Source organism: Rhipicephalus sanguineus, chromosome 6 (genome assembly GCF_013339695.2).
Source record: "Rhipicephalus sanguineus isolate Rsan-2018 chromosome 6, BIME_Rsan_1.4, whole genome shotgun sequence".
In the NCBI taxonomy this organism is placed as follows: Eukaryota; Metazoa; Arthropoda; class Arachnida; order Ixodida; family Ixodidae; genus Rhipicephalus; species Rhipicephalus sanguineus.
The window spans coordinates 77,663,876-77,685,937 of NC_051181.1; the positions used below are offsets into that span (position 1 = coordinate 77,663,876).

A 22,062-nucleotide genomic window follows, 5' to 3' on the forward strand; every position below is an offset into this window, starting at 1 on the left:
AGTGATCCCGAAATCAAATTGACCAAAATCCGACGAAACATTGAAAAGTAAAAAAAAAATAAAAAGAATATTTCCCGATACTAGCTTTGGTGTTGTAAAACAGAGGGAAAATTGATTTCATCCATATTCGATGAAGACTTGAAAAATTGGATGACACTTTGAAAAGTGTAAAATTACCAGACTTCCAAAGGCCGAAAATGGTCCCAAAATCAAATTGATCAAAATCCGGCGAAACATTGAAAAGTAAAAAAAAAAAACAAGGTTTCCCGATACTAACGTTTGTGTTGTAAAACAGAGGGAAAATCGATTTCATACAAATTCGATGAAGACTTTCAAAACTTTCCTTTTTGGTCAGAAGTACGCCCCGATTCTCAAAGATACTGTGCAGCACGAACAAACGACTACAAGAGAGACATAAAAACGGTACGAGCGCTGACGTTACGGCGAATGTACTTTTTCTTTGAGAAAAATGTGGCGCGTATATGACTGCGCACACCACCTGACATCACCTGACATCACCTGACATCACATCACCTGACATCACTTGACATCACCTGACAGTCAGCCGAAATCTGGCAAGAAATCAACGTCCTTCTTCAATTGAGATAGTCATAGCGTTCTGACTTTACATGTACAAAGGTTAGTCAAATATGCTTAAAATTTCTTGTAAAGCATTTTTATGTTCACCGGCAATCTTTTTTTTTAAAATAACACAAGCATAGTCGAGCAATCGGATTTTTACTTCATTGTGAATGGTTTTCAGCAAATCGTCGACCTAAATAGATAACGGTAGATGATCGGGGATTCTTTATTTACTTTACATTTTCAAGCCCAGCATAATAAACATTTGCGGCACGTCAGAAGTAACCCGTAGCATTTCAGAAAGCTCGTGCTCTACAGTGCTTTTTGAAACGATAGGCAGTTTTTGCTGTTATATTTCGTTTCAGCTCATTGGAAGGGCTTCCGATTTTAGAGCTGCGTTTACAGTGAATGGCGCTGTCGTTAACTGTCAAAAAATTCGATATGACGTTTGAAAGATAAATCTCAACTTGCAAGGGGTGAACCCCCCTTCCCCCCACCACTGATTTGCGCCACCAGCCGTCATTGCAGTGCTGATTTAGGCAGGAAAACGAGGGAATTACTCGCGAGATTTGCGTGAAGAAGAAACAAACTCCCATTTGTGCGTCTCTTTATTTAAACACTAACAAAACATGATGGATTCAACTATGTACGATGAAGGGCGACCTTTGTGAATAAACTGAATTAGGCGTGCGTCTGCTAAATCACACAAAGAGCAACTGTTCTATTGCACGCTTTGTTGATGGAGGCGATCCGTATACCTGCGAGGAAAATGAAAAAGAAAGAAACCATAAAATTAAAGAAAAAAAAACGGCCTTGAACGATCTGCAGGTAGTTGAACAATAAGAAAGGCGCAAGCTCATAGAAGCTGCAACTGGTGTAGATTGCTAATATTAAAGGCGTCTGCCAAAATAGGTTGATGATGCATGTGCCATTGAGTACGACGTCATCGGAACATGATGGAGTGACGCTGCTGCGATGTGTTTGTCGTTTTGTCCACAGCGTCGTGAACGTTGCACTTGCCGCAACCTGTTAAGGCTCCGACGCGCATGCGCCTTTGTGCTTAGTGAGTTCGATTTTGCTTCGCTGGCTTACACAGTTCGAAACAGTGCATACATGTCAGCGTGCTAACTGACTGTCAAACTCACCCACGCGCGTACCATTTTACGAAAGTTCGCAAAAGAACGTTAACCACGTTAACGTTCTGCGTGCGTTTTAGAGTGGCGGTCGTAAGCTGTCGGTTGTGACACAATCTCCTGTTATTGCCACTGAATTTAAGTTAAATAGAAAATGTGTCTCCGATCGATCGGAGACGCTGTGACGACTTGGAAACGCTGTGTCACCGGTGCGGTCTTTCAGACTGATCGGCTTATAGCGCTCCGGCAACGGTATGAAGCTTTGAAAGGCAGCTTTCAAGGTGAGTTTAAAGAATTTGTGATGCCTGAAATTTACATTAAATCAGGCTTCTTTATAACGCGGTTATAGTGACACCAGCGCTAAATATGTAGTGATAGCGAAGGGCTAACCTTCTGCCAGTGCAAGCCTACAGCGTACGGGACTGCAACTTGAAGGATAAGAAAGTGTAAGAAGTTGTAATGACTGAGCAACAAGCGAGTAACCGAAAATTGACGCGTGATATGAGAGCAACAATGGAGGTCTTATGTTCTAGTTATGTGTGCAAAAAAAGGAATGGAGACGGCCGGTACAAATGGACCATCTCCCCGAAGGGAACCCTGATGGGATGCGAAGCAGCAGCGTTGCGCGCGGGTGGCGTCACGGATTGAACGGTGCTAACGCGGGTGCTGCGGTGAGCGCTGGAAGATTCGTTTGAAGCGAAACTCGGTGTAGCGTTTACTGGTGTAAACGTTTGTTTGAAACGCAGACACGGGAGGCGAGCGGGCGTTGGAGCCGGCAGCTGCGGGCGCTCCGGCGGGTGAGGGAGAGAGTGACATGCGCGCGCACCTGCGAGGGAAGCGTGCGAGGGGAGCGTGACGTCAACGCCCAGCTGCGGCGTGACCTACTTGGTACTGCTCCAACACCTGCGCCGAGGGAAGCGCGTTGCCTCGCGTTTGTGCGGACGGAGGGACAGCGTTACACAGGCTAGTCAAAGAGCTGCTTCGCATCTAAAACAGATTGGGTGCCAAGGCAAGGAGAAAACACAGCCGATGACGGCCATTCAGTTATGTGGTGCTGAAAGTGACAAATTCGCCGCCATTGTTATAAGGTATATAGACTACTGATGCAAGGCAGGAGTAATTGGAGGAAGCTAGAAGAAGACTTCGTCCCGCGTTACACGTGAAATAGGCTGCTGCTAAATAGCACGCCGCTCTGATAATGGCGTTTCGTAATCTATAGCACTTCCTTCGGTATATTTTACTGTGTATTGTATTGTTTTATTGTACAATCGATAAAATTGATTGAGTGACTGATCGATTCATTGGTTAGTTGATTGGTTGGTTGGCTGCCTTAAACACTACCTTCGCAACGCTACTGGATCTCTTTTAAGGCAATCAGCTGAAGGAGCTGCACAGAAACAATCGCCGGCGCTTGCAATAGTGCGATGAAAGTTATTATTATTATTATTATTATTATTATTATTATTATTATTATTATTATTATTATTATTATTATTATTATTATTATTATTGCTACTACTACTACTGCTACTATTGACTGACTTCACACGCGCTTGCAACTGTAAGTGGTCTAAGGTAACACGGGTATGTTGCGTGCGCAAGGGTGAGGGGGGAAGAGTCGCGGTTCCGTTGTGCCTGCATGGATATCTCTCCCTCTGTATAAGCTATAAATATATATTCGCGGAAGCAGCAACTAATGCGAACGACTTCAGCTTATGTAAACAATGACTTATAATATGTATACGCAGTCAGGTAGATGTGATTAAACATTATTCGATTCATTCGGCGGGTTGGTCCTATTCACTGAGCTTAAGAGGTATTCGGCTCTTAGTTGCGCGCATTCCTGCAGAATGTGCATGATTGACTCGATATTTAAGATCATACGTTAAGGTGCACATAACAACTTGTATCTTTCTGTCATGACTTTTATTTTCCATCTTTGTACGTTTTAACAGTAGCATTGTAATCGCAGTAATCCTTCTGCAAATACTTCGTAAGGGTAGGGACTGCTTCAGCTCCTTTTAGTTTAACATCAAGAACTGTGGTATCAGTGAGGGAGAGTTAGCAGTATGTGTTTGACTAGATGGTTAAGCCCGCACCGTGGAGCTTTTTTTTCCGGGATATTCGTCTGTTGAGAGACAAATTCTTACAGCCACTTGCGTAAGGAATTTCTGCAGTCAAACAAAATCAACGCAAATATACGTAGCAAAAGCTGGAAAAAAAATGGCATTACATGCTAACAGTAACATCATGACATGGAGGGGCAGCGCATGGAATGTTCACTTATATTGGCTAACACGGGTACGTCCACCCAACGCTATGTTAGCGCTCTCGTGTGCATGTGTATGTGTACACTTCACGAATTCGTAGTGTGCGGTTGTGCGGTTGCGGAAAAAAAAACATACAATTTCACAATTACAGTGCGCGTGGTCACAGTTATACGCTACATGAAGAAAAATGACATAAAAGAATCGGAACCTTACAATGCGTTAATTTCGTATATCTTTCCAGTTTTAGTAAACCATTCCATCCTCTTACAAGCAATGCTGGCAAGGGCGATAGCAAAGTCGCAGTCGCTGAACTACACCCCAAACGTTTTTGACTAAAACCACTGGACTAAAAGCATCTAGGCTTTTGACGCTATCCGCACTAATGTAAAGGAGGTAGTCGCCATGTCATTCCAGGAATAGTGGATAAATGCTACTGAGTAACTTGGGAATGGATGTTGCCTCGTGAAGCCGCTATTATGTTTGTTGCATACGAGCCACTGCTTCGGAGATCAACCAGCAAATGAACCATCTTCAAGAACTGCTGCAAGATGAACGCTGGTCTCATGCATAAGCGTTCATAGCGCGCACTCCTTCGTGCAGCTAGTCTTAAGCTTCTGGTAAGATGAAAATGAAATGACATGGTTTCATTTCGCAAAGTCGCGATCTGCCTATATGATGGTTATGAGCTATGCTGCAGTATTAATTTGAGCGCTACTATATATAGTTTCGTAAGCACACGCACTCGAAACTCGGTACACCTGCGAGCACTCTCACAATTTGCACTAACGGAACGTAGCCGCCGAATTCGAGTCGAACTCGCGAACTTCCCAGTGCAGTACGCTGCAGCGCAGCCCTGATTTAGGTCACACCACAAAAGTGAACTGACAAATACGGAACCTTCTGGATCAACCTCTCTCATCCGAGTGGTTATAAAGCTACACAATTACACAATGATTGATCAATTATTGATCGAATGATGCTAATGACTGATCCAAAGTCACTGCCACCGAACACATGTTGCCGTCCAGTGCGGTAGCAGACTGTCATCGACGCCCTGTCAACTCCACAAATACTTAAACGCATGGTCACGATACGCAACAACGGTCAACGCTTACAAAGTGCTACGGCACGTACACTTGGGGCTTTTTGCTAGCTTCTTTGGTAAAAACGAGCCTACATTACGCGTGCTTAGATGCACAAGGCTGAGCAGATGCTAAAGCATGCTTTCGCTCATACACAAACGATGCATTCTCAACTCGACAGCGATGTCTTAATCGACTATTACTAAGTCAGACGCACTAAATTTCAAGACCACACCGCTGTCCAGTTTTCTCGCACGTTTCTTGGGGGAAGTCCGGTATTAATGGGATGACTACACAGGTGTATATGTTCCTGCATGCAAACCTGTAAAACGCGTACACTGTACAGTGTAATCAGAACGACTTCGGTGTTCCGAGAACCCGCTAACATTACGCCACAGTGACGTATGTAATAAAGCACACGGAGACGCCTTGCATGCGTAGTATGTAGCGCGGTCGCTTGTAATTCTTTTTAACCACGTCGAACGTGAGTCAATTCAGTGTTCATTCAGGTTTAGTTGGCGACCGCTGTGTCCATACAAGTTCAGCGATCCCAGTGATCCACATCCTTGGGTCCCTTGTCCAAGCGGCAACTCCAATGATGGCTTCACCGTCGTGAACAGCACCGACCGTCGATCACTTGCAGTTTCGCTCCAAGCTAACTTCCTCCTCAAAGAAAGTCATTGGCCCTGCTATATAGATAGTCATTCTTAATCGTATCTAGAGCACAGCGACGGCGATGACTTATTCGTTTACAGCAGGACCAGACACGCTAAAGCGTAATACACTATACATCTATATGCCCGACTTCGCTTCCTCGAGTCGTTTCGAAAATCCCAAGAAAGCCTACGCGTGCGAAAAATATTAAGGGAATGGTAGAAGACAAATGCTTTGTCGAAACGTCGTGGACCTCATTCACACAAAAGAGTTCTGACACTACATCCGTTTGCAAGAGCAGCTGCCAGCCATTCAAGATGTCGAACACATCATCAAACAACGCAGCAGGTCAATAGCAAGCAGCTCTTACGAACAAAAATATTCGTGACATTGGCCCCAGGAAACGAGGCCGACACTTCGACAGCTCCGCAAGCTCTACAGGCGGATTTTCTTCAACGAATAGGAGGAACGCTTGAAGTCCTACATAATGTGTCAAGAACAGAGATTAGGAGGCTTCTTCGGTGGTCTCGCAATGGCTGTACGTCCGGGTGTACTGGCCCACGCGGCCACCACTCAGAAATCGCTGTCGTCCTCCTCATCCAAGTCGATCCAGAGTTTCCAGAGACCCGAGTCCTTGGAGCGCTCCCGGAGGATTCGCTCCAGTTGTCGCTCCTGGCCGGCGTTGAGCGTGGAGCGCCAGTCACCCACGGTTCCGCGGCGCGCGAATGTCCGCGTGCGCAGGGCGGGCGCCTGCACCACCACGTCATCGACGATGTCCTCCTCTTCGTCCTCGTTCTTCTTGTCATCGTCGCCCTTGGCGGCCTCCTGGAAGCGGTGCACGGTGCGCGTCGCGTGCTCCTTCATGAAGTCGTACGAGCTGTGGTGGACGATCATGTCGAGCGCGCTCTCGTCCAGCGCCACGGACTCGAGCCACTCGTCACCAAGGAACTGAGCCAGCCTCTCAATCACCTCGTGCGGGGCCCGCTTGATGTCCTCGTACAGCAGGAACATCACGTTCGGCTCGTCGCGCCGCTCGTACCAGCCGCACACGTGGTCGAAGTAGTCGCCCCAGATCATGTCGCCGCTCACGAACTCCTGCGTTGAATATACGTATAGAAGAGAACATGCTGTTCTATATACAGGCGTTCGGCAACGACGCGAATGGTAAACAGTGAACGGTAGTGTCCTGGCCTACCGTATCTACTCGCCTACTACCAGCAGTGGTCGACACTCCCTGTTGTTGGCTAAATGATGACTACTGTAAGCTTATGTGTTGGCTAAATGAGTGTCGATGTTGCCCGAACAATTACTGAATATGGATGAATGATCGCTGATGTCCCGTTAGTGTTGGACAGTGTGGGCTGATGATGGCTACCCGCCGTTGTGACAATATAAATGCAGGGTCCTTTATAGCAAAATTCGACCCAATGATTGAGTTGTCCACAAAAAAAAAGGATCTAAAATGGCTGAGTCAGTTAAGATTCATATTTAAAGCAGCGCAAAAGACGGAAGCGCAAGACAAAGCGCCTTTGTCTTGCGGGTTCTTTTATTTGTCTTGTACTTCCATCGTTTGCACTGCTCTAAATATATAAAAGATAGGTTCGTTTGGCCGCGTACATGAAGGAGAAAGGATTGATTGATGCGGCAGATTGTCGGCACTCCCTCTAATGCTTTTTCAGAAATAAAGACATTGAATTCCTCACAAGGTGATGCAAGAATGCATGTCCCGTGCTGTGGCAGAGTGCACACACACATATATATATATATATATATATATATATATATATATATATTAATGAGAACTAACAGACAATAACGCCAAGGAAAGTATAGGGGATGTTTTTAGTAATAAATGTATATAAATGTACATATACCCCATAAAGTGGACGGGGGGATGGCCGCCGCGGTAGCTCAGTTGGTAGAGCATCGGACGCGTTATTCGAAGGTCGCAGGTTCGGTCCCTGCCCGCGGCAAGCCATCTTTTCGTCCACTTTTCTTTCTTCACAATTACCTTACATTTATTACTAAAAACATCCCCTATACTTTCCTTGGCATTATTGTCTGTTAGTTCTCATTAATATTATGTATAACGAAAAAAACGAGCCCTTGAAATGAACACTTCTTTCCTTCATATATATATATATATATATATATATATATATATATATATATATATATATATATGCCTTGGAACTCTACAGTGCGTCGTCCTCTCCAGCACCTTCTAGTGGATCACCCTCTTCGTCTTCTTCCGAAGAGAACACAGCTCGTGCTGAGAGCGGCCCCGCCCTGACTCGCTGTCGATCGTCGCCGAATGCCCGCCAATAATATATATATATATATATATATAGTATGTCCGAAATTGACTATTGGTATCTTTATTCACGCAAGGGCTGCTAAAGCCACAAAGCGCCAGGACAGAAGTCTCGTACCTTTGCTGTTACATTTTTAAACACAGATTTAGAATAGATGTTGCAAGGAAGGCACGAATTTGATCCACATATTTCTTTGTCCACTATTTCCAAGATAATTTATTGGTTTTGAAATGCATAGGTAATCTATAATCTTGCATGCCACATGATTAAGCAGAGCTCTTATCCTTCACTGCGCACTTATTTGTCCATGCAAGAAGTGTGGGGGTTCAGGCATGTTCTTGCGCACCGTGCACAGTCGATCTCACTTGTGAGGATGATACCCTAGGGCGGGATGGTAGATTGTAGTTCCACAAGATATTTAAGAACTTCCTTAAATTTAAGAAGTAGGTCTTCTGATGAAAACAACCTGGGGTGGAGGGTATATGCTGCGTTTTTTTTTAAATATGAATCTATTGCCCTTGAATTAGGACATTTAATCGGGAAACGCCGAACGCTTAGGCTCGTTACGCATGTCGGTAGGATGTCCAAAATTTACGGACGTGCCAGCTCGTTGACAAGTTAGCTTGAATAACTGAGAAGAACGTGGTGTACGCCAATTGGTGATTCATGATTAGCAAATGTAACCGCAAAACCACAACACGAAGCGGTACTGACAACAGTTCGTTTAATGAAACAACGCTGCATGAGCTTATATATCAGAAATACGTGTGCAATGTGCATGTAGACCAGAAGTTGTTGTTCTAACGCGCGCATGTGTTTCTGATGTACATAAGCTCGGCGTTGTTTTATGTGGACGTTATTAAAATGCGCGAAGAGACAAGGACACAAGACAAGAACACCACGAGCGCAGTCTCCGACTTCAGTATCTCGGCTGTTCTGCAGACGTGGCCCCCGGATGGAACCAGATGACTAAATAGTGGTTGCACTTGCCTGAAGCGCAGGATAGAACCACAGCAAGTGCAAGCACTATTTTGTCATCCGGTTCCGCCCTGTGGCCACGTCCGAAGAATGGCCAATATATTGAAGTCCGAGTGTTTCTTATACGCGCGTCTTCGTCTTTTCACGCAATTTAACGACGTCTGAAAGCTGTGAACCAACTAGCCCGCCAGAACGTCTTACTGAAGTCGTTTCATTAAACGAAGAGTTGTCAGTACCGCTTCGTCTTGCCTCTTTCCGTGTCCCGTGCATTTATGTGGTCGCCTTTGCTGACTGTGGCTTGAATAAGTGCGGAATCACCTGAAAGGCGGCGTCCATGGACTTCTGCTTGAGGAAGAGCTGTCGGTTGAGGAATATTGAGACGAAGCAGTCCTTGGGATTCCGCGCCACGTAGATGTACTTGGCCTGTTCGGACCAAGGCATCAGCTGGACGGGCAGGTGGGACTTGATGGCGTTTGGACGTGGCATGCGCCGCACCGCCTCCGCGCCCACCAGCTCCAAGTGCGGCGTCGCCTTGTTCCACTGCACGTAGTCGCCAGACGGGTGGCCCTGCGACAGACATGTTTTTATGTCGAGGTGGACCACTAACGAATCAACGAATGAACGAAGCCCTTTATTCCGGCAAAGGAATTCTCCCGGCGAAGGTGGAGCGAGCCCTCAGTCCAGGGCCCCTGTGAGCTAGTGGTACATAAGCAACGGTCCACTAACGAATGAGCTGTCGGATAATGTGGCAGTGTCCACACTGCCCCATTTATCACGTCTTTCTAAGTTGCCCGGACAAACCCAAGCCTCCGTGGCTAGGGTAAGAACGCCAGGAGCAATGGTAGGCTGCTCTGCGCAGTTCGCAACCGAGCTACAGCTTCGGACAGTGGGCTGGGTCACAGGGGTCGCCAAAGCACAAAAGTGTCCGACCATCTAAGCGGCCCGAGCGCCCATCGTATCGTCCCTTTCCAACCCCATCACACAATTCTTTCGGGAATCAATAAAGTTGATTACCTACCTACCTTTCTGAACAATCCATCTGATTTTCCTTCGCGGGCTCGTACTACAAGAAAGTGGAGGACAGTTTCTTTTTTTCTTTCATAACTGTTGCATGGAGTCAGTACCGCGCAATACTGGAGTAGAATGTGAGGCTGCAATTTGAACGCGGTAGCGTGAAAAGCCCATTTCCAAGAAATTCCGGTGTCAGCGTCGGCGTCGGTGACGAAGTCGTTGCTTGTGAGCGAAAAATCATCATCTTGTCCGTGACCGAAAAATGGAGAAAGATGCAAATAAAATAAATAATAAAAACCTTAGGGCTCGCGTGAGAATCGAACCCAGGCCGCCAGCGCGGCAAGCAGGTGTTGTGCCACTGAGCCACGCTATTTCTCTTTTTTTTTCTTTCATGGTACTTATTACAAATGTGCGTAGTTATCATACATAGCAAACAAAATACTGAAGGCGGCCTCTACCAGCCTACAAGCGTTACACAGAAGTCTTAAAAGCTATACATTTCATGAAGAGTGGATACCAGTCCGGCTGAAACTTTAATTGTTGATAAAAGTCTTTTAGCTGAAGAGCCATTTGAATGAAATGCAACCGTGATGATACCATGGGTTCTGCATGCCTGTCTAACATGCGAGTTTTCCATAAACTGTGAATACCCATGCTATGAATACCCATGGGTAATAGCATGTCAACAGGCATAGAATGGCTTTTGGGTGGCACGAGATAACGTATGCTGTACGAATTTAAATCGAGCTGTTTTTTAAAAGTCCTTTGTAGAACGTCCCAAAAGAGTATGGCGTCTTTGCAACGGATGAAGCAATGTTCTGTAGTTTCCGGAACTTCACAGAGGCGACAATTTACTGAAGATACAAAGATGCCTTTGCTGCTTAACCAGGTCTTCACAGGCAGCGTCTGTGTTTGCACTTTGTAGAAAAATGTCTTGGATATTAGTGAAATCTAATATGGCATTATATAGATCTTTTCGTGAACTAGAGAATAAATAGTCATTAGAGAATCTTACTGTCAAAAACCGCGCTGATTCATGCACTTCACGCATGAATCCTTGCAAATAGGGAGGCGAGGCACAATTAGTAGATACCACTAAATTTGGTAAAACATCGACGAGGTTCACTTGTAAGAATGTTCGAAGCAGCGGATGATCGCAGTCCTGAAAATAGAAAAAAAAAACGAGACATCAATTGCCTAATAAAGAGATGCACCAACCCAAGACCACCTGCACAAACTGGTCTAAGAACATTGTCACGCCTCATCGGCTCGTAACTTGATGACCCCATAAAGGTAGCAAAGATGAGGTGAAACTTCTGAATGTAAACCCTTGAACAATGTAGTATTTGCAGTACGTAGAATAATTTTGTTGCCAGGAATAGATTGCATGCTTTAACTCTGCCAAAAATTGAGAGGTTATGGGGAATAAATGTCTGGGCGTAATGCTTTAGGCTGGGTACACGTTCTTTCCAATAATGTGCGCTTGACTTATATGGCATCCAGTGGAACGCCAAGGTATTTCGGTGGCACACAGGACCATGCAATACCCTCGAAATCAGTTGGTTTATAAGCCCACGGGCCAAACCACAGTCCTAAACTTTTAGCAAAGTTCATTCGTGCACCAGAAATGATTCCGAATTCCCGAATAGTGGACACCACTGTTTTTATACTGGAAATGTCTGTACAAAAGAACGCCAGGTCATCCGCATACGCTAATACTTTCACCTCATTTCCATAAACACTGAAACCATAAATATTGCAAGATCGAATCACGCTTAAGCACAATCGTTCCAAATAGAGGGGAAAAAGCAGTGGTGACAACGGACAGCCTTGCTTCACAGAAGAGTGAATCAACACAGGTTTTGACAGGTGGCCATTTCTTGAAACTGCTTCGAAAAAAAAAAAAACACTATATGAATGTCATGTAGTGGAAAGAGTCTCCTTAACGCATGTAATATTGCGCGGAAGAAGCGTAGAATCGCGCCAGGTGTCAAAACATGTGAATTGTGCAACGAGTGGATGTTTTAAAGGCCCACCACTTACAAAGCGCTCAGACATATTTAATCATCATCATCAGCAGCAGCAAAAGCATAGGCAAAGTGGGCAGCTGTGTATATAGGTTCGCGTGTTGCCTTACGGACGCGTAGTGGGCCCTTCGCTGATTCGCAAAAGGAAGAATTATGGAGCAGTGGACACTTCACAACTGTACTTGCAGTAGGCATTCTAGGATACTTTGAAACGAACAATGTTACGCGCACAGTCGTTCGTTTCCTTACGGCACGGTTGAGGCATGCACGGAGAACCGAAGCTGGGCTAGCAATTGAGGAGGCGATGCGCTCGGGGCCCGATTACGCTGTCGCGTTCTACTCTTGAAGGCAGAGCTCAAGCGTCCTCCGAGTCTTTTCTGTCGTTTTGCACGAACCCACACTTGAAGGAGCACGTCAAGTCTACAGGCGGTCGCGAGAGGCCTGTCGACTTTACGCGCACTGTAGCTACGCCTTCAACGATGAAACTAGAATTATACGAGTAAAATGTTTCAAAACTGCTACGGCTCCGCAAAGAAGGACTTATTGACTGTAGCATCATTCAGACGCCTTCCCGATCAGAGTTATTCCATGCTAAAAGCTATGTTTTGTGTGCCTGGACGAGAACATAAATAAAAAAGGAACATATCTAATCGACGATTTTTGCTGTACAATGAAGTTCTCTGTCGAGACGTTAGCAGACTGCGGGAAGCTCACGATACCTTAAGGTGATAAATTCGCAGCCGTAACTGTGCGAATAAAAACCACAAATAATTCCATGTTGTTACGTGACTCAGGCTCCAAGCTTAAACAACACCTCCCATGGGCCTAATTACGGCATGTCGCAGTATTCAGGACATTTTCATAACTGAGCGAAAATACCTTCCGAACCAAGACGATATATATAATATGAGGAACTAAATTGCAGCACTCTAATTTGTTGAATTATATTTTGTAATTGCTTTTTCTTTTTCTAGATATCGCGAAATTGAGAATTAAGACGGCTGTAGATAAGACGAAAGAAAATAAAGCGGTATTCAGCACAATTATACACGTGGACGAATTTTCGTTGGCAGTCACAGACGGACTTACTGACTTAAAAACCCTGACTTGCAAAGCTGACTTACAAGCGTTGACTTACAAGCGTGGACTTAAAAACGTAAAAGATACGAAACGGCCTCGGCACGATGTGCATGGTTGGATGAACGCTTTGTGAACGAAGGTGACCTACATTTTAGCGGTAATAAATACGATAGTCAGGTGAACTGGCATCCGTGGAATCCTGCCGTACACGCATCGCATTGAGGCTGACGCATAAAACAGGTGCGGAGTTCTGTGCGCACGACAAAAACAGCTGTACACGTCGTTCATGGAAACCGCCTGGACGTAGTCGTAAACGTGCGTAGTCTATGACAGACGATGAAGGGAGCGGCGTCGCTTAGTTTGGGGAATGTCACCCTGCATTGCATTCCAATTCTCTTCCGGACGAGCACCAATCTGGATTCCTCGTTCGCTGCAACTCGTTATATAAGGTCCTCCTCTCAACTGCGCTGAAGCTTCTACTAAGTGGATTCGACAGGGGCAAATAGCAAACGCACGGTGTCGGAACGAAATGTTTTAGGGGCGAAGCTCCTCTTAGTCTAACCTTGTCACGTCTCCGTTGTCCGGCGTAACCACCTTTGCAAACTGCCCACTCCTTCGTCTTTGCAAACATCCCACTACGACCCATCACCGATCCTTTGCAAACTGCCCACTACTTCGTCTTTGCAAACATCCCACTACGACCCATCACCGATCCATCACTTCACCGACCATAAAGCCGTTATAATGAAGGGGGAACGGAAGCCACGTCTAGCTACCACTTACGATTAATAAAATTTCTTGTATAAATATATACAGTGTTTGTCACGTCTTTGATGATGTACTGGGCTATCGCTTTGATTACTGCTGGGCGAAATCACTGAAGATTTCACGGTGTAACCATGATTGCTTCAGGAGCTTCGCCCAAGCTCTTCATCATTCACCCGTGGATATGCTATGAATTTTTTTGTTTCGGTTTTAGTTTCGTTCCACCGGAAAAAAGTTCCGTTCCGTTTCTGTTCCGAAACAGAAAAAAATGTCCCGTAACGGTTCGTAACGGTTTTTTTATGCAAAAATTTGAAGTTAAGGTGATCATAAAAAAAAAACATTGGATTTGTGATATAGTTACTTGCCCTCCTCTTAATTAAGAAAGTGGGACAGAGGTAAAACACGTTCCTTCCACGTTCTTCAGAGGAGTGGAAGTCCCTGTACCACGAATTCCTACCAACTAGCACAAACCAGTACTATACCCTTCAAAGCCATAGTATTTATTTTCTCAAAATTCAATTACGACTTTTTTAGCGGGCTCAATGCTTTGTGTCAAGGGAGTGAGCACGATCTCAAAAGCAGCACGTCATTGAGCGCGTTCTCTGTGCGAGACCGCTGATATGATTAAAAAAAATCGCGAGGCCTGCGCGAAACAAGCAGCACAGTCACAGCGTACGTAAGCTGGAACAGCGGCCTTTCTAGAGCCCGTTCTATACTCTCTTGGGGAAACTAATACAAGTACACATGCAAGGTACCCACTATATGCCACAAATCATCATAATTTTTCTGAAATAGCGAAGCACCCACGATGCCATTTTTCCTCATTCTTCGGAGAATCGCGGCACCTGCTACACATATGTGAGGCATTATGTGCACTTTGTGCTGTGGCTAACGACGATGAAGAATTATGGCTGAGCCCTTTGTAACGGGTTGAAAGCATTCAACGACTGACTCCTGGAGCAATTCGCATTGTGTTACGTCAGGTTGCTTATTACTCTTCTGCCACGCTATATAACATGTGTTTAACACGATTCTTTGCCCGACATGGCGCCTGTATAGAGTATTTTTGCGGATAAGTTACAAGCACAAGCGTGACACTGTGGTGGAATACTCGAGTGGCACGCAGAGGGCGCGGGTTATAATCCCATCCGATCCTTGAAATTTGTTTCTAATTTCATTTTGTCTCATTTCACGCGATAGCGGTTACGGACAGCGGCGGCGGCGGGCAACTATGGCGCCAAAATCGGCTGTTGTGATCTCACAACATCTTTCGCTGTAACAGCTTTCGCTGCCGACAATGCCCTCTCCACGCTGGCCTGCGTGACAGGCGGGCAAAAGTCCGCTTGCGTTAATATAAACATCTCTGGTTGCGACCTGTTTTCGTTTTCCGCAAAATTTCAAGAAATCTTTGTTTTGGAATTCCTGCCTGAGGTACGCGCAAATACTGTACTCTGAGATGTGCGTAATTGCTCACGCTGCATGACCTCAGTTGTTCCGGATTACCAAGTTTTCTCGTGAACCGAAAAACGATGTTAGAAATTTCGGTTTCACTCCGGAACAAAATAATAGATAAAGTTTCGGTTACGTTTCCGTTCCGGTCAAAAATATCGTTTTTGTTTCGTTTTTTGTTTTTCGTTCCGTTCCGACACCCTGAGCAAACGGTGTCATTTTGCAATACAACGGACGTCACATGGCAGTATACCACGCAGATACACATACTACTTGCGTGTTTGTGTGCATGTGTGCGCATGCGCGCGCGAAGCATGCATGAACGCACGCGCAGAGAGAGAGAGAGATGGGAATAGAGAAGTAGAGAACGATTGCAGGCTCTTTTCTGTTACACTTCCCCCATTGTTTAGTAGCTTGTCCTCGTAGAAATATCCACGTAAAACGTGCTGTCAAGTATAAGGAAGGTGATGGTAACATAATTAATCTTGTGTAACTATATAACGTATTAACGCGAATCGTATAGGCATTTTGCTTTTGCAAGCCGTGAAACCGAAAAGCAAGATAAGAACGATCGTGCCGCAGAGATAACGACGAGGTCTTAGCCGAACTGCAGCCGTTTTCATAGCGGCAGCTACAAACTAATCTATTTATTGCCCTCTTTCTTCACCCTTTACCTTTCTCGCCACCAGTGCTGGGCCGACGCCACCTATTTTCTAGGTGGCTCTGGCTGGGCAGTATCGGAGAAGCATATATCTTAGATACTATCTTAGATACTCTTTGAGTATCTTGTATCTGTATCACGATACGTCTCGCAAGGTGCGTATCAGTATCTGTATTTACGATAAATTAAAAAAAATGTATCGTGTATCTTACGATACAAGGTACATCGATCAACCACCGTGTGAAACAATAAACATTGGCCGAACTCAGCTTCTCAAGCTGATCCTGCGCCGCTAAGCCACATGAATAAAACTGAAGGCAGTTACATTTTATTATCTTTCCGCCAGAGTCCTCCAGCGAGGGCAGGCGATGAGCTGTGAGCGTCCCTATTGGTGGAGACGAGTCACGTGGTGGCGCTCGCGCCTTCTTGAAAAATAGAAGCGCGCGAACGTCTGCGCCCAGATGACCTTTTGTTTTCTCTTTTCTTCTTTTTTAGCTGTGTCGCCGCCATGACACTTGCTCTTAGCCACTGTCCTCAACCGCGTACTCCAATGCGTGGGGTGTCTATTGCGCAGATGACCATGCCGCTATAGTGTGGTTATCAAAGTCTTGCGTGCTACTTCGTTACGAAGTATGAAGAATGTAAGAATGGGGTTGCTTTGCGTCTCGTGGCTTTCATGGAACGGTGATTTGAAGGATCTCGTGGATTTAAGCTTAACTTTCACGCTATGAGACTGACTTATATGCGAATAAGATTCCAACAATTGCAGAGCCACCGGCAGCGATGCTATAGATCTAATAGAACATGCATTTACCTATAAGAGAAGATATCTTGGCGTACCGTGTGTGTTAAAGCGAAGCTTGTATTGACTAACCTGTGAAGCTAGTGCTCCAAAAAAACTCTTCTCACCCACAGCTGAGGCGCATGAAAAAATAATAAATCAAATAAAATAAATTTTCTTTCCAGGGCTGGGGTTTTAACCCGCTTATACTTATTCATCGTGATTGTTCGATACGGAAGAGCCTTTTTTTCTATTTTACTTGTGTGTTTTCTTTCTTCCTAAATTTTTTACTGTTAGTAATCAGCAGGCACTCGGACCTATGGGTGGAAGCAGCGTGAATAGCGGCAGTTGCCTGCGACGCTTTGTGCAACCGCGCAGTATGTCTCAGACGTTTCAGGGCCGCACATGTTCTCTCGAAAGAGAAAATTGTTAGGAGATAGCACGTTAGTGCGTATGGCCATAACGAACGCTTTATGATAGCAGATAAGTAGAATATGACAAGTCATTGAAGTTTCACGTCCTCTACACTCTCGATCAGGTCCCGCTTAAGGTGCTAGATATCGCCAGGAAACCGGACATTTTTCGTTAGGTTTCCTGGATATAACAGGCGTTTAATCTGGACCTGATTAAGAGTACACATACGCGATGCATAAAAAAAGATTCGGCTACCAGCGTTTTTGCCGCTGTACACCTGCCCGGTGATCCAGTATTGCGTAAACGGCAGTACGTTTACGGATAAGGTAAAACTCCTTCCGGTATTCGGGACATGGTTCGGAGGCTTTTTATTGCAGTTCTTGTAATTAGACCGCAACCCGCTACCTGGTTGGTAATCAGAGCAGCGACTATCATCACTTATTAAAGCGGCAAGCAAGAACCACTGACAGCGCAGTGTATAAAAAGCTCTCATGTTAAGCAGCCAAAGCAACCCCGGTAAGTTGATTCGTAGTGAAATAGATACACTTTGACCAAGAAATACAAACCTTCGAGATACGAACAGACATATCATTCATATAAAACAAAGTTGGTCGTGTTTAAAAAAAAATTTTCAAGTAAACATTTCTGCACATACGCGTTTCCTGCTACGTTATATAGATCTATAATAACAAATTTCCACGATGGCTCCGTAGGCATTGACGCGCTTTGATAATGCAGCGGAAGCAAGCTCCGCACCACAAGACCGCTGTCTGAAGCAAGCGGATGACCCGGCACTCTGGTGGCATAACGCAAGTGAACTCGAAGAAACTCCTGCTGCAGAAGCACTGCAGCTGATAGGCGTCTGCTTTCGGCAAGGGTTCCAATACTTGATGTGTTTTTTTTGGTAGGCCAAGGCACACTCTCAGGGCTTTCGCTTGAGCTCCAGTCAGCGCTTGTATGTTGGAAAATTCCTTCGTGGTCAATAATCACTTTTGTGCCTGGGTTCAAGAACAAGAGACGTACACCCGGACCAGCACTAACATATTTCACCCTACAGCACGTGGAAAATAATTACAGGGCTCACCGTCATATTTACACTGATGGCTCTGTTACACCTACATCGTCTGCAATTGGTGTCTGGATTCCATCTGCCAATGTCACCATCTCTGCCACTCTCAGTCACCGCACTTCATCTACAGCGACTGAACTGGCTGCACTACGGGCTGCTTTTATTTACATTGTAGATCAGACAGCTGAGTCTTGGGTCATCTTCACCGACTCAAGAGCGGCGCTGCAGTCTCTGAAGTCTCCACGCACGCAAGACCAACTCGTCATGGAGATCAAATATCTATGCAACAAAGCCTGTGACCTCCATCACCGCATTGCTCTGCAGTGGATACCTGCCCACTGTGGAATACAAGGCAATGTCCAGGCTGATGACGCTGCCAAAGCTGGACATGACGCCTCGAGAGAAATCATCAAGATACCTTTCTCAAGAAAAGATGCCGCGACAATCGTATCGGCACACGCTTGGCGGCTCCAGCGATCCCTCTTGACAGATGCTAATTACCAGTATGGACCACTTTACAAGATCGACCCATCGTGTAACTTTGACGTGCCGCGAGACCTAAACAGGCAAGATGAAACACGCTTGCGCCGCATCAGACTGAACGTCGCATACACCAACTACTTCAGGAGCAAGATTAAGCTGTCGGACTCACCAATGTGCGTCCAATGCAACGTCCAAGAAGATCTACATCATGTTCTTTGTGAATGCAAGCGATACGCATCAGAGAGACAGTCTCCGAAGGCAGCCTTGCATCTTCAACGGGGATCGTGCTTAGAGTTGCGACATGTTCTGGGCCCATGGCAAAGCAGCACCTGTGCGCTACGTGCCACGAAAGCGCTGTTGAATTTCTTGCGGGCCACGAGCCTGAACGAAACTTTGTAAACTTGTGTGACTGTATGTGTTATGTGGTTATCACTGTATATATCATAATCGTCACCCAGCACCTGGAGTAGCATGTCAGGCGAACAGCCAGGCAAACATCTCCAGCTTCATTAAAATGTTTATCTCTCTCTCAATAACAAATTTGCGAACCTGTCGAATGTAGCTTAAAGCCGCGTTCAGACTGCAGTCGCATCTGTCATAAGTGTCGTATCGCGTAACTGCTGTAACGTCCGTTTACGTTGCTAGCAACCACGAGTGTTCACATTGAGCCCTTCGGTAATATACGTCTTTTACGACGGGCCAATTACCGCTCTGATTTTACAACATGGCGCCGTTGGTCGTAGAAAATGGGTCTTTGACGCACTTCATCGTTGCACAATGAAGGCCTTTCCGCACTAGTCGTGGAACTTGCCGCGAGAACACAAAACAACGAACACGGGCAAACCAGCTCCACAGACACGCTGCTGCATGCCAAGACGCGCATGAAGACGCGGAATCTGGGGAGACCGGAAGCCCCGTGAGCGGAAAGTGATAACCGAAACTGCTTTGCCCATTGGTCGTGCCGTAACGGTCGCATCAGTAGTGGTCGTAAAAGTCGCGGACCCGCCAACATTTATGCCCAAAGCGTTACGTGCTTTACGCTAAATACAACAACGTCTGAACAAGCTCATTACGTTGATTACGTTTACGGCCGCGATCCTTATCGACGATCCGTACGTTGCGCACGTAGTCTGAACACGGCTTAACGGCGGCAGTATCTTGCATCCGTATCTCAAAATGGCACTGTAAAAATGGTCACAAGCGTTCACAAGCGTTCACACAGGCCCGTAGTCCTTAAAGAGCACAAAAGTGCTTTAACTGCCTTGTGGGCAGACGAGCGATGGGGACGGTGCTCCAGAAGCATCTGCACGGAGAGCGACCGATCGTCCAATCGTCGCATCGCATCAGAAAGAGTTCGTCTTTCAGAGGCAAATCGAGGGCAGCGACATAGCAGATGATCGATGTCTTCCTCAGTACTGCAGACCTCGCATGCCGCACTGTCGGTGACTCCAATTATTGTTGTGTATGCCTTCGTGAAGGCAACTCCCAACCAAAGCCGACAAAGAAGCGAATAGGACGCTCGCCTTCAGATGAGCCGTGAAATGCTTTCGTAGAGTCAATGTGCAATGCATTCAGATGACTGCACAGCATCGCCCACTGAGCATGCAGAGACTACTTGAAAGAGAGACAGAGATAACTTCACTGAGTCCAGCGGTTTTGGAACTAGGTTCCCGCTTAAACGGCGACCAGTAGCCCTCGGGCCCTGGCGGCGTCTTCAGCCAGCTGGAAAGCCCAGAGTTGGACTCCCGGATTTGAGCTGAGTGGTACGGCCTCTGACTACTCCTGATTAACTATCATGCGGCCCTGTCGAGTCACCTGAGGGCAAGCCCACAGGAAGTGCCTCAGGTTAGCCCGTTTCCCGCATGACTGGAACTTTCCTTCATATTGGTCTGGGCAATAATTGCTGTAGAACACTAGATTTGGATAGGTGTTGGTTTGGAGGAGGCGCCAGGCCACCGTCTGCGGATTATTAAGACGAAAGCCTTAGATAACTAATCAAATTAGAAAATTAACCATCAGCGTCGGCGTCCAGCGGCGTCGGGGACAACGCGAGTGATGCGAGAGATCGCCATCACGTGATGACGCCACCATATGACGTCACGTGACGTGACGTCACACGATGATGTCATCAACTGACAATCATAGCTTGGTCAAAACTAGGCCGATCACGGAAGCAGTGTAAAACCAAGTGACGTGCCTCCGATCCTGGAGGCAGTGCAAAACCACGTAAGGTGCAGAAAGTTTTCGGAGGGTGGCAGGGCAGGATCAGTACATTGACTGAGAACAAAAAGAACAAGATGGCGTTCGCCTTCGAGTCGTCTTAGGTGAATACGTGAGATACCTTGTGAGTTTTTGAGTTTCAGGTGGGCAGGGGGATAGCGAGCCCTCGCCTATATATGCTACAAGTCCAACCTTGCACCATGCATATATTATACTATAGTAATGCGTACCTTGTTGAAGATGAGGTGCACGATGTGCTGGACGAAGGCGGCCCCGCACTTGGAGTAAGAGACGACGAACACGTCGTCGTCACGCGGCTCGTAATCCATCGCGGACTCGACCAGCGTGCGCGAGAACTCGCGCGGCAGCTTCAGTCCCCGCACCCGGAAGGTCTCGTCGTCGCCCACCGTGGTCGAGTCGACGACGGCCGGCGCGATGCCGCGTCGGTCTCCTTCACCGACGGCCGAAGCCCCGGCGGCCTTGCGGGCGGCCGCGCACGCCGACATCTGGGGCGTCAGCGACTGCGACCGCCGCTCCGAGTGCGGCATGTCACGCCGGATACGGGACGCACCCGCTGCTGTACGGCTTCGGCGAGGTCAGGTACGGACAGTGCTCGGGGTTTACACGCACACCTGTGTAATCAATGGAAACAATCGTGGTTCACTTGGTTGCACCTGTGATCGCAGTGGAAGAAAATAGCCTTATTGCATCATCATCATCATCATCATCATAAACATCATATGTTTTGTCCAATGCAGGAAGAAGGCCTCTCCTAATGAGCTCCAGTTTTGCCCTATCCTGCGTGAGCGGATTCTATTTTATGCCTGCATAGTTATTAAGTTAATCGTCCCACCTAACTGTTCTATTCTGTTTTGACTGGCTCACTGTTGAGAGGTTGAGGCTACTCCATTTCCATCCACATCTCCATATCACATCGGCTACTCTATTTCTATAAGTTCTGCAGCGAAAAAGAAAACAAGTGCTTACCCAAAAACAAAAATTAACAAGTAGAAGAAAAAGACATAGCAAAGTAAAACAAGTGAAAAAGTAACATGGTAATGTGCGGTTCACTTGCAGGAGTTCACATT

The 22,062-nt window shown here is 46.2% G+C and overlaps 1 protein-coding gene across 2 annotated transcripts in view; it reads right to left on the reverse strand.

Annotated features, from left to right (window-relative positions):
- Nucleotides 1-1,172: 1,172 nt before the first annotated feature.
- The window catches only part of LOC119395918 (sulfotransferase 1C2), an 89,989-nt gene continuing 69,099 nt past the window's right edge, over nucleotides 1,173-22,062 (reverse strand). For both annotated transcript variants that reach the window (XM_037662937.2, XM_037662936.2), the window contains exons 2-4: nucleotides 21,205-21,606; nucleotides 9,333-9,581; nucleotides 1,173-6,816 (exon numbers count right to left, since the gene is read on the reverse strand). In XM_037662937.2, coding sequence (XP_037518865.1) covers nucleotides 6,295-6,816; nucleotides 9,333-9,581; nucleotides 21,205-21,522 — 1,089 coding nt within the window. In that variant the 5' untranslated portion in view covers nucleotides 21,523-21,606 and the 3' untranslated portion in view covers nucleotides 1,173-6,294. The remainder of the gene's footprint in view (nucleotides 6,817-9,332; nucleotides 9,582-21,204; nucleotides 21,607-22,062) is intronic.